This window comes from Bidens hawaiensis, unplaced genomic scaffold (genome assembly GCF_021521415.1).
Source record: "Bidens hawaiensis isolate Kalapana, Puna unplaced genomic scaffold, B.hawaiensis_p1.1 tig00032473_1, whole genome shotgun sequence".
In the NCBI taxonomy this organism is placed as follows: Eukaryota; Viridiplantae; Streptophyta; class Magnoliopsida; order Asterales; family Asteraceae; genus Bidens; species Bidens hawaiensis.
In genome coordinates, this window is record NW_027495542.1 from 31,184 (window position 1) to 45,713 (window position 14,530).

General features: G+C 34.6%; 3 protein-coding genes across 3 annotated transcripts; all 3 read right to left on the reverse strand.

Moving 5' to 3' along the window:
• Window positions 1-5,603: 5,603 nt before the first annotated feature.
• LOC143583615 (uncharacterized) lies at window positions 5,604-6,254 on the reverse strand. Its single transcript, XM_077065871.1, has one exon. The coding sequence runs from the start codon at window positions 6,252-6,254 to the stop codon at window positions 5,604-5,606; it is 651 nt and encodes a 216-aa protein (XP_076921986.1).
• Window positions 6,255-9,444: 3,190 nt separating this feature from the next.
• Window positions 9,445-10,605, reverse strand: LOC143583616 (uncharacterized). The gene is made up of 3 exons (XM_077065872.1): window positions 10,301-10,605; window positions 10,143-10,175; window positions 9,445-9,949 (listed from the first exon to the last, which is right to left on the reverse strand). Exons 1-3 carry the CDS (start codon window positions 10,603-10,605, stop codon window positions 9,445-9,447), a joined length of 843 nt encoding a protein of 280 aa, XP_076921987.1.
• Window positions 10,606-10,830: 225 nt separating this feature from the next.
• Window positions 10,831-13,015, reverse strand: LOC143583617 (uncharacterized). The gene is made up of 2 exons (XM_077065873.1): window positions 12,895-13,015; window positions 10,831-11,801 (listed from the first exon to the last, which is right to left on the reverse strand). Exons 1-2 carry the CDS (start codon window positions 13,013-13,015, stop codon window positions 10,831-10,833), a joined length of 1,092 nt encoding a protein of 363 aa, XP_076921988.1.
• Between the last annotated feature and the right edge of the window lie 1,515 nt (window positions 13,016-14,530).

Genomic DNA, 14,530 nt, shown 5'->3' on the forward strand with positions numbered 1-14,530 from the left:
AAATAATTTTTATACGGCACAAGATGCTAACAAATTTGAATTTGATAGGTTTTCCCCTCGTTTTGTTGATTCTGTGGGTGCTTACAGGCAAGTATAGCGTATATAGGTAGGGTCGGTCCAATTTTAGGCGGTCAAACAGATAATAACACCGAGACGTTTTCGAAATTCTTTTATAGCTTGCTTTTGTCCTAAAAACATTTTATACACAAATTTTTAACTTATACAACAATATGACATTTAAATATGCTAGAAAACTTGTATTATAAAATCCAGAAAAAGAAACAAACACTACAAGAAATTTAATCTGATATGACGAACCCTATAGCGACGACAATTGTCGTTGTTATAGATCACCTATAGCAACAACTTGTTGTTGCCATAAGACTTGACAATTATTTTCCAAGACGTAGCCTATAGCGACGATAATAGTTGACATAGGGTTGAGCGGGCGAGCCAAAATCCTAGCGCCAAACAAAAACCCTATAGCGACGACTAGTCGTCTCTATAGGTATTTTCCCTTTTAGTTTTCCTTTTCTTTTATTTGAGCCGAAACTATTTATAAATATGTCAACCCTATTGCAACGACTTATCGTATCAACAGTTAAATAATATTTTCTTTTTGCCAAAAAATAGCTTTATTTTTAATTTTCATTTACCTATGGCAACAACTTATCGTTGCCACAGGGTTCCCCCAAATTTAACCTATTTCAACCTTAAACACAGTTACGCAGCTCACAAACACACCATCGTTCTAAACACATCCGCCGTAGCACTACCTAAGATCTCTCCGCCGTTTGCCACCACCGCCAGCCTCCGGCGCTCCAACCACCGTGAACCTCCGTCGTTCCCACCGCCGTTCATGCCTGCTACTTCGCTGCCTCAGCCGCTCCGACAGCGCCTGCTACCGCCCTCTGCCATATCCTTGGCCGGTAAGTAGTATGTGCCTTTTTCTTTACATTAGTTCAAATTAGTTGTTATTTAGCTCAAATTAGGTCTACATTAGGGATAATTTGGTTTAACCTAACTTGATAATGTAAGTGGTTGTGTATTCGAGTGTTTAATGACCGATTCTTGGTGACCTAGGTTAAATCTGTATGGAATTGGAAGCTTACCAAAAAATTAGGGTGCTTGAGCATTGCCGATGATTGTAGTCATCGGACACAGCCTTAAAGCTTACCGAAAATTAGTGTTTAATAAACGTGATTTCATCGAACACAGTTTCCATAGGTTTGCCTTAAAGTGATTTATACTAATATTTATGTTAAATGTATGCAGGGTTCGATCTCAATTAGCATATCGTTGCATTAAACAAGCTTTTGCTTCATATGCAGTCAACTGACTTCGGGTTCAAAAGAAGGCGACGAGTTCAGGCAAAACTCGGGCAGTATGGAAATTCATAGAAAAATTCGGTTTCCACGGATTCTAAGAACGGGGGACGGAAATTCTCCACGAACAATCTTCGAGCTGGAGTATGTAAAAGTTCAAAACATGGTTTACATTTTAGTTTTTGTATGTTTGATGATTTTTAGATTTTCCTTGTGTTTTGTGTGTGCAGTTGAATTATATGGCTTGGTGATTTAAATTACTAGATCGCCCTTTTCTATCGAGCTGCAAAGGCGCTTTCTCACATGCTCAATTGGAGGGCTTTATTGGAAAAAGATCAGGCAAGTCTTCAAACATGGTTTTGTTTTCTGTATATCCCATGAATTCAAAGTTACTCTATTATACTTATATAAGACTTGGATAAAGTGTGCTGGTCTGGTCTGGTTGGTTCGGGGTTTAAGGGCCTGGTAATATGTGAATCTTTTTTTTTTTTCAGGCTAGGGGCTATATAGATTTATGGACTGCGTTGTTGTTGTAAAATCAAACATACTCCAGTGTTCCAAGGACTGAAATGCTGAATTTAGCTGCATATGGAAACTTTTTTAGTAACATAAACATCAAGGTAAAGTTTAGAATTCATTCTAATAAGTATTCTGTTTTAGATTATGTGTTAAAAAATACAAGTTAATTTGTTACCAGCAGTGTTGGCTGACAGCTGAAACCGGTACTTATCGTTGGACGGCTTCAGAGGTAATTATTTAAACAATTAATTTATCTGTATGGTTTAAAGATGAGATTTTAAAGTGGGTTTTTATTGTTTTTATTGTACTTAAAATTTGGTATGGTTTGGTGACTAAATTATTATAGTGAATATTGCAGTTAATGTGGGTAAACCGCGGGTTGACAATTTAAATGCCAAATTTACCTTCTCCATCATATGGCTGTGAGCTATGAAGTTTGAACTTTTAAGTATACGTGATTAGTTTGGACTGTTTTGGATGAATGGAGTCTACAAGCTATCTAGAAGGTAATGCTCATTTTGATGTTGTCATGCCACAGTTAAAACAGCTTTCTGTAGTCAACGATTTACAGTTTCTATATGCAGGAAATGCCATATAAAGAAGACGACTTTTAGGATGGTGAAACGAAGAACATGTGTCATGGAGTGATGGAGTCAAGACCCGGATCATAGTGATGAAATTGAATTTGTTAGTTTACATTTGAACAATTTTACAAACATTTAATAAATTTTGATTGCTATTTATATTAATATAGTTTGAACTTTACAGTTTTCTAGTTATAAATAGTCGTTGTTTTACAGCTTTTTATTACTATTATTAGTTGAGAAACTGAATTTATAAAATAAATAAATAAATAAAACATCACTTTTTGCGACGATAAGTCGTTGCTAAAAAGTGAATTTATTGTTGTTTATTTAATTACCTATAACGACGACAAGTCGACGACAAGTCGTCTCAATAGATTAATATTTATTTTATTAAATCTTTATTTTAAATTCAATAATCTTTGCAACGAAAGCCTATAATGACGACAAGTCGTCGCAAAAAGAGAACTCTATGGCAACGACGACTACCAGACCTATAGCGACATCACTTGCGACGCCAAATCGTTGCTATAGGGGGTAAAATTTTCGTCATATCAGATAGAATTTCTTGTAGTGAAAACATGTTCTCAGGTTTGATGAATTTCTAGTCCAGAAACACAAATTTGCACCCCGCTCTACGCGCACATAGGACTTGTGGTAAAACATATAATAAAGATTCAAATGATTGGTAAAGACTCTACTTTATATACCACTCATTATTTTGTTCCCAATCCGATGTGGGACAACCTTTACGACTTTACCACTTCCTTATTGAAACTTCATTCACACAACTTTTACTTAAAACTTCCAACAAATCATTGGATTAAATAAGCTAGAATTGTTTTCACATTGTTATTGTAAGTCTTGTATAGTTAGTTGTCTGATATGCACATTAGCGTCGTTTAGGATAGGGTTGTTATTTAACGATGTGATTATTGAGTACGCATATATTCATATGATTGTCTGGCATTTGAATCTAATCGACAATTCACACAATTTCATATTCTATCAAAATTTACTTTGTTCAAGCAACCCATTGTTCCCTCTTTCCTCTATTTATCGATCATATTGAACAAAAACATAACTTTGTTTATGCATCATTCTGGCAATCACACATTAGTATTCATGTTCAAGATCGAATGCAAGTCTTGGTATCCCAATTATAAGCAATCAAGTATGACACAAACAATACAAATGGTGTACAAACTCAATTGCTTAATTTAATTGGGCAAAACTACTACCACTGGAACAAACAGTGAAAGTCTTATTTGAATGTCAAGATCTGTGGAGCATGATATTGATGACATATATAGGGAACGAACTAAAACCACTCTTGCACTAAAACTGAATTTGGGGAAAACAAGAACCACGACAAGATCACTTTATCTTCTATAAGCCGTTAATGAACCATAATTTGAAAGAATTCCGATATCTAAAAACTTTAAAAGGTGCTTGGGAGATGTTACACAAAGCATACATGGGAAACAAACGGGTCAAAAATGTAAAGTTACATACCATAAGAGGTGAATCCAATGGATTAAAGATGAAGGGATCTAAATCCATTGCACTGAAGAATATTATAATTGTGTGACCATGTTACCTAATTAATTAAGGTTAAATAGAGAAATCAATGAAGATCAACGAATACTTGAGAAACTATTATGTAGTTTAGTAAGAAATTTTGAATACGTCGTGGTTGCTATTGAGGAATCAAAAGGCATTTCGACTCTCTTTGGAAGGTGTTTTGGGAATACCTCGATCACACGAATTGTCTTTTATTTTTACACGCATGTATGTAAGACTCTTAGAATGTGTATGAGTGTAAATGGATGTGCATGCTATATGTGTGAACTCTGGAATATATGCGTGTTTTAGGATTGGAAAATAGCCTACTACACATGCATGATAGGAGGTTAGAGCATTCACATCCTTTTCAGTATCTTTAACCCTATAATATAACAAAATATCACTACTTTTTAAAATTTGCCTCTCATGTTAAAAAAAACCCCACTTCCTATCCTCTATATCTATCTCTATATTATTTTTTTATTATTTTTTCTCTTTCTATCATTTACAATTTTAACTACATAATATTTTGTCTTATTATATATTTCTATTAAAATTTTTAGAAAAAATAGAACAAATAATCCAGACTTTCACATGTTAACCAATAGGTATGATCCAGACCGGCCCGGACCAGAATCGGTTTGAATGATTTTTCATACCCAGAACCGGACCTTTTATAAATGGCTCGGTCCAGGTATTAAAACCGGTTTTATAGATTTGGGTTCGCGGGTTCTCTGAGTTACATGGGATTTTTATAATGCAACAACTTTAATATTTAGTTAGGAAATAATAAAAATAATGCAGCAACTTTTTAATACCTACAAATTCATCTTTCATTTCAAATCCAAACCACGCAAATCATTCATCAACACAAACATGAGCATATGAACACAACTACTGTAACTTTAGTTTTGTATAACTCTTGCCTGACTTCTTCCATTAACAACAGTACAACAGGTTTGTAATTCTGCCCACTGATGCCTTTATATTTGATGGAAGAAGTAAACATGAGCATATGCAATTCATTCACCTTTACCTACCTACTGATGCCTTTATATTTGCATACCATTGTAGTTCTGCCCAAACCTCAGATTGTCTATAACGTTTTCAATTTTTGCCATCTTTAAGTAATCATGGCCAAAACCTCAGGCATGGCATAAATATGGCACTACATAATATCATGATTAGTCCTAAATACAATAACAATACTGCAATACAAACAAATCACAGTTGCAATCTAAACACTAATGCTGTATAATGTGCTGAAATACGAAAGAACAAATCACAAGAACATATATAATAACAACAATAGCAACATAGTGACGATAATGCCCCTCTAACCGGTCAACAAAGTGCACCTTCATAGAGAAGCATTACAGAAGCATTAACGAGACAAACAAAAGTAACAGATTGTTGGTTCGGTCCGGACGAACTCGTTGCACAATCCTAACACATTACAAGCAAATGACCCAAATAGACGCCAATTAAAAACAAAATTTGAGCTAATAAGTTTTGCTCTTACATAGATAATTCTAATGATCATCACATAGCATAATTCTAACTCCAACAAAAAACATTAACGAAATATTAAAATATAACGCGATACCGTTTATTGTTGAGAATAGAGTAGCCATTGATGTTCAATTAGGTCTTCTTGAAGTTGATAATGTGCCGAGCTATCTCTAATACAAAGATGGCGTTGGATGAAGTCCATAAACTCGCATGTTTGAGTGCGTAACAATTCGGGGAGATCATCATCAAGTTGATCATACTCAATGTTAAGATTGTCACCATCATCACGTTCATCTTCGATGATCATATTATGAAGAATAACATATGCTTTCATTATATTTGTTAGCACCTTCACTTTGAACATTCGTGAAGGTCCTCGAATGATTGCAAATCGTTGTTGAAGCACACCAAATGCTCGCTCGACATCTTTTCTTGCAGATTCTTGTGCTTTTGCAAAATATTTATGTTTGTTCCCTCTTGGTGATGGAATCGTCTTCACAAAAGTTTGCCACTTAGGATAAATACCATCTGCATGGTAATACCCCATAGTATAGTCGTGACCGTTGATTGCGTAATTGACCGAAGGAGCACGCCCTTGCGCAAGTTTCGTTAAAACAAAAGACCTCTCTAGCACGTTAATGTCATTATGTGAACCCGGCATACCAGAAAATGCATGCCATATCCATAGATCGTATGAGGAAACCGCCTCTAAAATAATAGTAGGTTCACGAATGTGGCCTGAATACATACCTTTCCAGGCTGTGGGACAATTTTTCCACTTCCAATGCATGCAGTCAATGCTTTCGAGCATTCCAAGGAATCCTCGTTGATCCGCAACAGCAAGCAATCAGGTAATATCATTGGTGTTTGGTGAACATAGATATTCAGTTGAATAAGTACTTACTATTGTCTAGCAAAATTTTTTTAGGCTCTTTATTGCGGTGCTTTCACCAATGCGTATGTATTCATCCATAATATCTACGGTAACCCCATAGGCCATCATTCTAAGCGCCGCGGTCATCTTTTGCATTTGAGATAAACCGAGTCTTCCGACATTATCTCGTTTTTGGACAAAGTAGGGCTCGTGAGCTTATACTACCTCACTTAGAATACAGAGAAATAGAGGGCGACACATACGAAATCTCCGTCGAAATAGATCTGAAGGATATACCGGATTCTCTGCAAAATAATCGCGATATAGACGCTCGTGTCCTTGAATATGGTTACGAAATCTAGTGATGTGTTAAAGGAAGTTGTAATTAAGTGAACAACGACTAATGCAATGCAATGCAATGATGATACACAGTTAGTAGCAGCACATTAACGACATCTAAATAGAAGCCACCGCATGTGGTTTCATATACGTGGTGCAACCAAATACATACTTATTTGGTATAAATTTAAAAAGGTTATGACCAATTTTTTGAAATTATTAGGACACGATAAATGTTATCAAATGAGTTTATAAAATGTAATGCCTTAAATACGTATTATTTTGTTAATAATATTATGTACTTCTGTAAAGCATGCTTAATTATCATCTATCTATAAGTGACAAAAGGTGAAATAAGGAGGGTTGGCAAACTAACAACAAACGTTTTTCACGATGTTGAAAAATCACTCGATTGTAGTTGTATAAGCTGGATATTTGATCCACGCTTCACAGGGCCGTCTCCGAGAATTTAAATGCCTAGGCCGAGTTGAAATGAAAAGGCCCGTAGGCTCTAACGAATAACGAAATAAAATGACCCGTAGGCCCATTATCTCAAATGGGTTATGGGTAAAAAAAGATTGCGCCTACTATCTAATAAAAGGATTAAGATTTGTACTTATTTTATTAAAAAAAATATAATATATAAAAAATTTATGCCCCCAAAAAATATGTGCCTCGGCCGGTCGCCCGGGTTGCCCAACCCAAGAGTCGGCACTGACGCTTCACAACGGGTAACTCACATGCTGAGACGCTCGTTGTAACAAACAAAATAGAAAACAATACTAAAATTTGTAAGGCATTGTTTCGACAAACCATCAAACTGGACACTGGTGCTCAACCTAAAAAAAAGGAGAAAAACTTACTGGTGAGTTGTACATTATCATGCAAAGTACGTTAATGATAAACAAAATAATCAAACGTTGATAAAAATAAGAACATCACATCGTGATTCAGGTTCGATTATATGGCTGAAAGGGTATCCACTTGCTATAGCAAACTAATGAGAAAACCTAAAAAGATAGTCGTAATATGGGTAAAAGTGTATCGAGACGTGTTCGGTTCGTTGTTGATGTCTTGGGGTATCAATTTGGGTTGTTAGGATACTCGCTATAGCAAACGAAAGAGAAAACCCAAAAATATATATAACACGTCAACGCACCCGCCTTAAAAAGGTAATCATTCATGCTTAAACCCACTTAGTACTTTCAATTTTTTTTGCCATGTACACAACAAATTATCCTAAATACTACGTCAATGTCTTTTACCATGATGATATTGATACCATCGTATTCAAACTTTTTAAAAAGGTGCCACGACAACATAATAAATGATCATCTGAAATAATATATGACGCCTCGAAATATACACGTGTCATGAACTAGCCATAATAGAGCCGAGTATAAGGTCTCGTCTTTGTGTTGGATCAAGCTCATCCACAAGTTGCAAAGATGATAAAACTCTGTGGACTTTTTTGGTGTTGAAAGTGAAAGAAAACGATGGAGATGTGAATTAATATATTGGAACGTCCAAGAAGGGGTCAAAGAAATATAATAAAATAATTAATGAAAACGTTCGGATATATTACAAACATATTTATTTAGTTATTTGATTTCACAATGAACTCGTGAAATTTAATGAACGTTGATTTTTTGGCTTTAGAAAAACCTAAAAAAGAGAAAAGGGACGGAAAGGAAGCACGAAAACGCAGCAAAACTAGTCAAAAGGGGTTGGACGTCATACTAATAAAAAGGTGTTTTAATTTGATGAAAAACATAATTATTATAACATATCATATTATTTAGTCAAATGAATTAAATGTTTGTATTAGATCAAGGTCCTACTACTTAAAAGTGTATATTAAAAAGGGATTTTTGTAAAAAACTAGTATTAAGGTCTCCTTGTTGCGAAAGGGTGTAAAATCATGAAAAAGGTAAGGTTGAAACGTTTTATTAGACCTATGTGTTAAGGGGACGTTGGACCCGCACTATGTGACATGAGTGTTAAACAAAATAAAAGGTTGTTGTAAAAATGTTCAATCATGCGCGCCCATTACGGTGTGTTAACACGTTAAAATTAGACCAAAACGTAAAAGGGAAATACCATAAAAAACCAACATACTTTCTGTTTTTCTTTACTAAAGTCCCTCAACAATTTTTTTCACGTAAAAGTCCCTCCACACACTAAATTTGAACGCAAAAATGACATAACTTATTAAAACATTTTTTTGCTTATGTGGCATACATGTCATATATACTATGCTGACATGAATAATCTATGTGTCAAAAATTGACATGTCAGCAAATTATGTTGATTTTTTATGTACTTACTATTAGTTAAAACACTTTTTAATCTTTTCTTGTTAGCTATATGTTTGTAACAAATTATAAGACAAATACCACAATTGCAAGCAAAATAATATCAGTTTTGCTATTTAAAATAGTCATACAATTTTTAACCAAGATAAAAAGGGTAAAACAAAACATAAGCAAATACTTTTAGTCTTTGTAGTTAAGGTGGTTCGACAACTTGGCTTTTCAACAACTTCTCATCAATTTGAATTCTAACACCAACTTTCACATCTTGATCATGCTAGGCGTCTTCATGAATTATTTGGCCTTCTTGCTCAACAAAGTGTCCTCTACCAACTCTTCCGCCTCTCCCTCCTCTCCCGCCTCTCCGACCTTTTCCACCTATTTCAATGTTATCTTCAATCGTCATCCTTGATCTAGGCCTCCGGTGTTTTCTTAGGTTCTTTTGGTGATTTGGTCTTTTTCTCATTTGTACATGTTTTTATATTATGTCCTTTCTCTAAACAATTGCTACATGTCATGTATCTTCCGTTGGTCGATACTTTCTTGTACTTGCCTTGTTTTTTAGTTTTATGTCTCTTTCTTTTGATTGATAGCCTACCTTGCATCCGTCTCTCCTTTGGAGGAAGAGGTTGAATGTAAGGTATTGATTTCCACATTTTACTTCCATTAAACGGTTTCATATAGTGCGTGTAGGTTTCTTTGAACTTCTCCACCCTAAACCAATCACTTACATAATCTTCAGGGTCACTGTAGATGTAGTAAATAGCAGATACCGAATGCAAACAAGGTAATCCCGATATTTGCCACAATTTGCAACTGCATTCTCTATTATCTAAATCAACTGTGTAGGCTTCATATACATTCCTTACCTCAAATGCATTGTCACCACTGTCACCACTTGGAATAACGATCCAGGACCTGAATATAAACAAAAATTGAACTTAAACAACATAATAACTAGCTAATAAGAAAGAAAAACAAACAACAAAGAACTAGTGGCAAAACAACATCAAATATCAACAGCAAAACAACATAAAATATAATAGCAAATCAGCAGCAAAAATAACATCATATATCAGCAAAACAGCAAAAAAAAAAAAAAAAAAAAAACAGTTGCAAAATCAGCAACACAATAGCAACAAAACTGCAAATAAAAACAGCATTAACAGCAGCAAAATACAACAAATTCAGCATAGAAACATCAGAAAAATAGAATAAAACCTAACTAAAATCATAAACAAATTAAAAACGAAACCAACAATCACTTACCTTGAATTTTTTGACCAATCTTTTATTTTTTTCCTTATAGCCGGGCGTATCTTACCATCCCATTTCTGTGATTTCTTACTCATATTATAGTTCCTCTCCATTAGAAACATTCTAATCTCTTCCAACATTGTAATAATTGGTTTTCTTCTTGCACTCAAAATAACGGAATTAAAGCTCTCACTAATCCCATTCTCAACAGATTCACATGCTCTATCGACTTCAAAGCAAGCCCTAGACCATGTATTTGGGTCTCTTTCAATTAAATGACTGTATGCTTCAGTGTTTATGGATTTGATTTTATCCATAATTGAGACAAACTCATGCTCAAGAGATGTTTTGGATGCTGCCTAGAACAAGTTCCGGAATTCTACCCCATTAAATTTCTTCTAAAAATTTGCATATATATGTCTTGCACATTGTCTATGTTCAACATGAGGAAGCAAATCCTTTACAGCTTCTACAAGTCACTGATTACATTACAAAATAGACGTAAATAAGATACAATTGAAAATAACACATAATTAAAAAACTTAAAATAGTTGCACCTTGTGTTGATCCGATATAAATGTAAGACCCCTTCCATAAGATATTCCAATATCATCTTTTAAGCATTCAATGAACCATTTCCAATTATCTTTGTTCTCTACCTCTACAACAGCCCATGCTATGGGATAAATTTGGTTATTTGCATCTCGACCTGTTGCTGTTAGAAGTTCTCCCTTACATAAACCTTTTAAAAATGTTCCATCTAAGCCTATTACCTTCCTACATGTAACACAACCTTCTTTTAAAGATTTGAAACATATATAAATCCTACTAAACACATTACTACCATCTGGCATACCATTTACTCCCAGTTTCACAGAACTTCCAGGATTGGTTCTCAAAATATCATACACATAATCCCATATCTTTGCATAGTGTTCATTCAAACAACCCTCAATTTCAAGACTTGCTATAGATTTTGCTCTAGTACATTGACCCCTGCTGACTTTAACCATATAGTCACGTAATATATCAGCTTGCATTTCTCTTGTTTTAACGAAAGGTCTTGCAATAAGTTCTCTAAGATACATCTTAGCAATCCATGAGGCTGTCACTAAGGACCCTAAACTGTAAATCCTACTACAATTGTGATTATCATTAAGGCTTTTAATCTGAAAAGACTTCTCACCTTGCATCCAAGATGCCCATAATCTCAACGGACAAGCATAGCCTACATCTTTGTTCCCACATACAACATGGAGCCTTTTTGTTTCAATTTTTCTATAACTCAGTAGATATCCATTTACCACTCCATAAAAACATAAAGCAAACTTCAGTTGTGTAGGATATTCATACCTATGCCCAAGAATTGGTCTCATCTCTTTCCAGTTCATGTTTGGGTCATGAATTGGATATACTTTCCCTTTTACCACGTGTTCAGTACCTTCATTATCCTCTTCAATGTATTGAATATCATCGTTATCTTCAGCCAAGTTCTCACCAACATCTAACCCATCTACATCATTAACAAAATAAAGTTGCGTGTTCTTTATTTAAGAAACGATCACTTGTTGTTCTTGTTCAAGAAGTAACCTCCTCCTCCTCTTCAAGGTCCAATGACACAATCTGACAACTCCTCATCATCGGTACTCGCTTCATAAGTAGTGTCACTAAAATCGCTATCGTCGTCCATGGTTGGTGATTCCATTCTGTAAAAACACGTATAAAAACATGATTTTGTAGTCGACTATACAAAGATAATTTTGTAAAAGACACGTAATAAGATAATTTTGTAAAAACACGTATAGTTAGGGTTTATAAACGATTGGTGTAAACAGAATCTGTTAAAACATTTAAAGAATCATATCGATTTGGAAGTGGATTTCTATTAACATACCTGAATCGCTTGCTTGATTTTGCTTAAAAACGAGTTGAGAGTTCAAAACGAGATAGAATTTCTCTTGAACTCTTGCTTCTGCCGATTAGTATTCTGGTGTTCATTAGGTTTTAGTTTTTTTGGAATGGATTTTATTATGTTATTTAATCTCACTAAATCCACCTCATTTCTTTTTTTCTTTTAAAATAAAAAAACAAGTGCCACCTAAGATAAGAATATACACGTAGGCGAAGAAAATCACTTACAAATTGTTTTAATAAGTTATGTCATTTTTGCGTTCAAATTTAGTATGTGGAGGGACTTTTACGTGAAAAAAATTGTTGAGGGACTTTAGTAAAGAAAAACAGAAAGTATGTAGGTTTTTTATGGTATTTCCCCAAACGTAAAACATTGAAAAGAATAACTAAGTCGACTTAGGACTAACGCGTTATGACTGGCTGTTAAGCAAGAAAAAACAGACGTAAAATGTATAATCATGTGCGCCCGTTACGGTGTGTTAACACGTAAAATTTTGACCAAAACGTAAAACATTGAAAATAATAACTAAGTCGACTTCGGACCAACGCGTTACGACAGACTGTGAAGCAAGAAAAAACAGACGTCAAAATATTGAGCCACACATGCGTGTTAGCTCACAAAATTGATGCACTTTTTTATTTTGAATACACTTTCCATTATGATATGTCAAACTTATTATAATGAGTTTATATACTTTGTCCTTTCACAAAATTGCCCTCTTTGTCCTCTTCTTCTAAATCCACATCTAGAAACGTAGGTTTACCATTCATTTGGGTAACTTCCAAAGTTCTTAAATCCGCAACAAAAAGCACCATGCATAGAACACTAAAATATCGAACCCTTGTTGTTGTATATACCCTTTGATCACTATTGTTATCTTCTAATTTTAATATTTCCATCGGATTTTATCTTCCATTTGATTATCCAACGATATCTAAGTTATTTACGACCCATAGGAGGAACTAATAGCTCCCAAGTATGATTACGTAAGACATAATCAAATTCACCAATATAGATGGATTTATTTTTTCCATTGAGCTCCTTCTGAAGAGGTAACTGCTTATCGGTATGTATTGAGCTCACTATCAAACATACAAGTCATGAAGTCCAAACCCAAGGATTTCACAACTTCTTCCATTTTGTTTCATCTAAGTTTAACCTCTTCAACCTGTTTTCTCTCACCATGAACAACCTTATTAACCGATGTTGGCAAAGTTCTTTATGCATGTTCCAAGCAAGGAAACACATTTTAAAGTAATGAGGCATTCTTCGACTCCATTATCATATTCTTAATAAGTCCGGTTTGACATGGGAACGAGAATGTAGATGTCATATGTTTGACATGGCTTTCTTAAAATTGAAGTTATGTATTATCTGAGAATGTGTTTGCCTCCCAGGGTGCAATATCATGAAGTAGTTTATCCTATCAGAGCTGACAACAAGCCTAAAACACACAGAAAGAAGAACATGAAAGGAAACGTGTTAGGGCTGATGAGTGTGGTCACATGAATGTGTGTTTATAGCATAAGAAGATGAGGATGGTGATGGGGTGGGTAGGTGCTTAATTAAAGGCCGAAGGATGTGAGAGTGATGGCAAAGTAGTAGAAGTTGAGCGCATAGAGTGCACAGTAATTGACAATGAAGATGTGGTTGTAGTTAAAAAGAAGCCGGTTAGGGAATCAAGAAGATAGTCTCATGAAAGACTACATGATGAGAAGTTTAAGTGTGAAAGTGTGAGGATCATAGCATAGATAACCTTGATGATTGAGAGCATACCCATCTAAAATACATGAATGGATTTAGGTGGGTGAACATTTATGAATGGATAACAAAAAAACCCAAAGGTTCATAAGAACTTATAGTCTGGTCAAGATAAAATAAGGGTCTAATAGGGGGAGAAATGATTAAGAGTAAAGGAGGTTATTTGAGTAATAAGAGAAGTTGAGGTGGCATAGACATCATATCGAAGATTTAGAGGTAGATGCACATAAAGAGTAAAGCTTGAGTGGTGTAAAAAAAAGGCCGACTTTCCGTTCAACTACCCCGTCTTGACGAGGTTTATATAATTATATATATGGAGATGAAGTATGACATGTAATGTCTTAACATGGAAATAAACTGTCTCATTGCACATTCTGTGAGCTAAGGAGCATCATGTTGTATTTATTTGACAATGTAGGAAAAATAGTATTCAACAAAAGGTAATTTAAGTTAAGTATTTATGGCCTTGGAACAATGAGATAATTATTGGTATTTCTAGCGTTATCAACATGATTTTAGTGTTATTGGATTAACTTAACGATCTAATATAAATTATTAGCTATTAATGA

Coding starts and splice junctions, on each gene's coding strand:
- LOC143583615 (XM_077065871.1), bottom strand. CDS start 6,254: ATGTATTCAGGCCACATTCGTGAACCTACTATTATTTTAGAGGCGGTT.
- LOC143583616 (XM_077065872.1), bottom strand. CDS start 10,605: ATGGATAAAATCAAATCCATAAACACTGAAGCATACAGTCATTTAATT. Junction 10,176..10,300: donor GATTGGTCAAAAAATTCAAG/GTAAGTGATTGT, acceptor TTTTATTTGCAG/TTTTGTTGCTATTGTGTTGC. Junction 9,950..10,142: donor GTGTTGCTGATTTTGCAACT/GTTTTTTTTTTT, acceptor GTTTATATTCAG/GTCCTGGATCGTTATTCCAA.
- LOC143583617 (XM_077065873.1), bottom strand. CDS start 13,015: ATGGTGCTTTTTGTTGCGGATTTAAGAACTTTGGAAGTTACCCAAATG. Junction 11,802..12,894: donor CAATTTTGTGAAAGGACAAA/GTATATAAACTC, acceptor TTAATGATGTAG/ATGGGTTAGATGTTGGTGAG.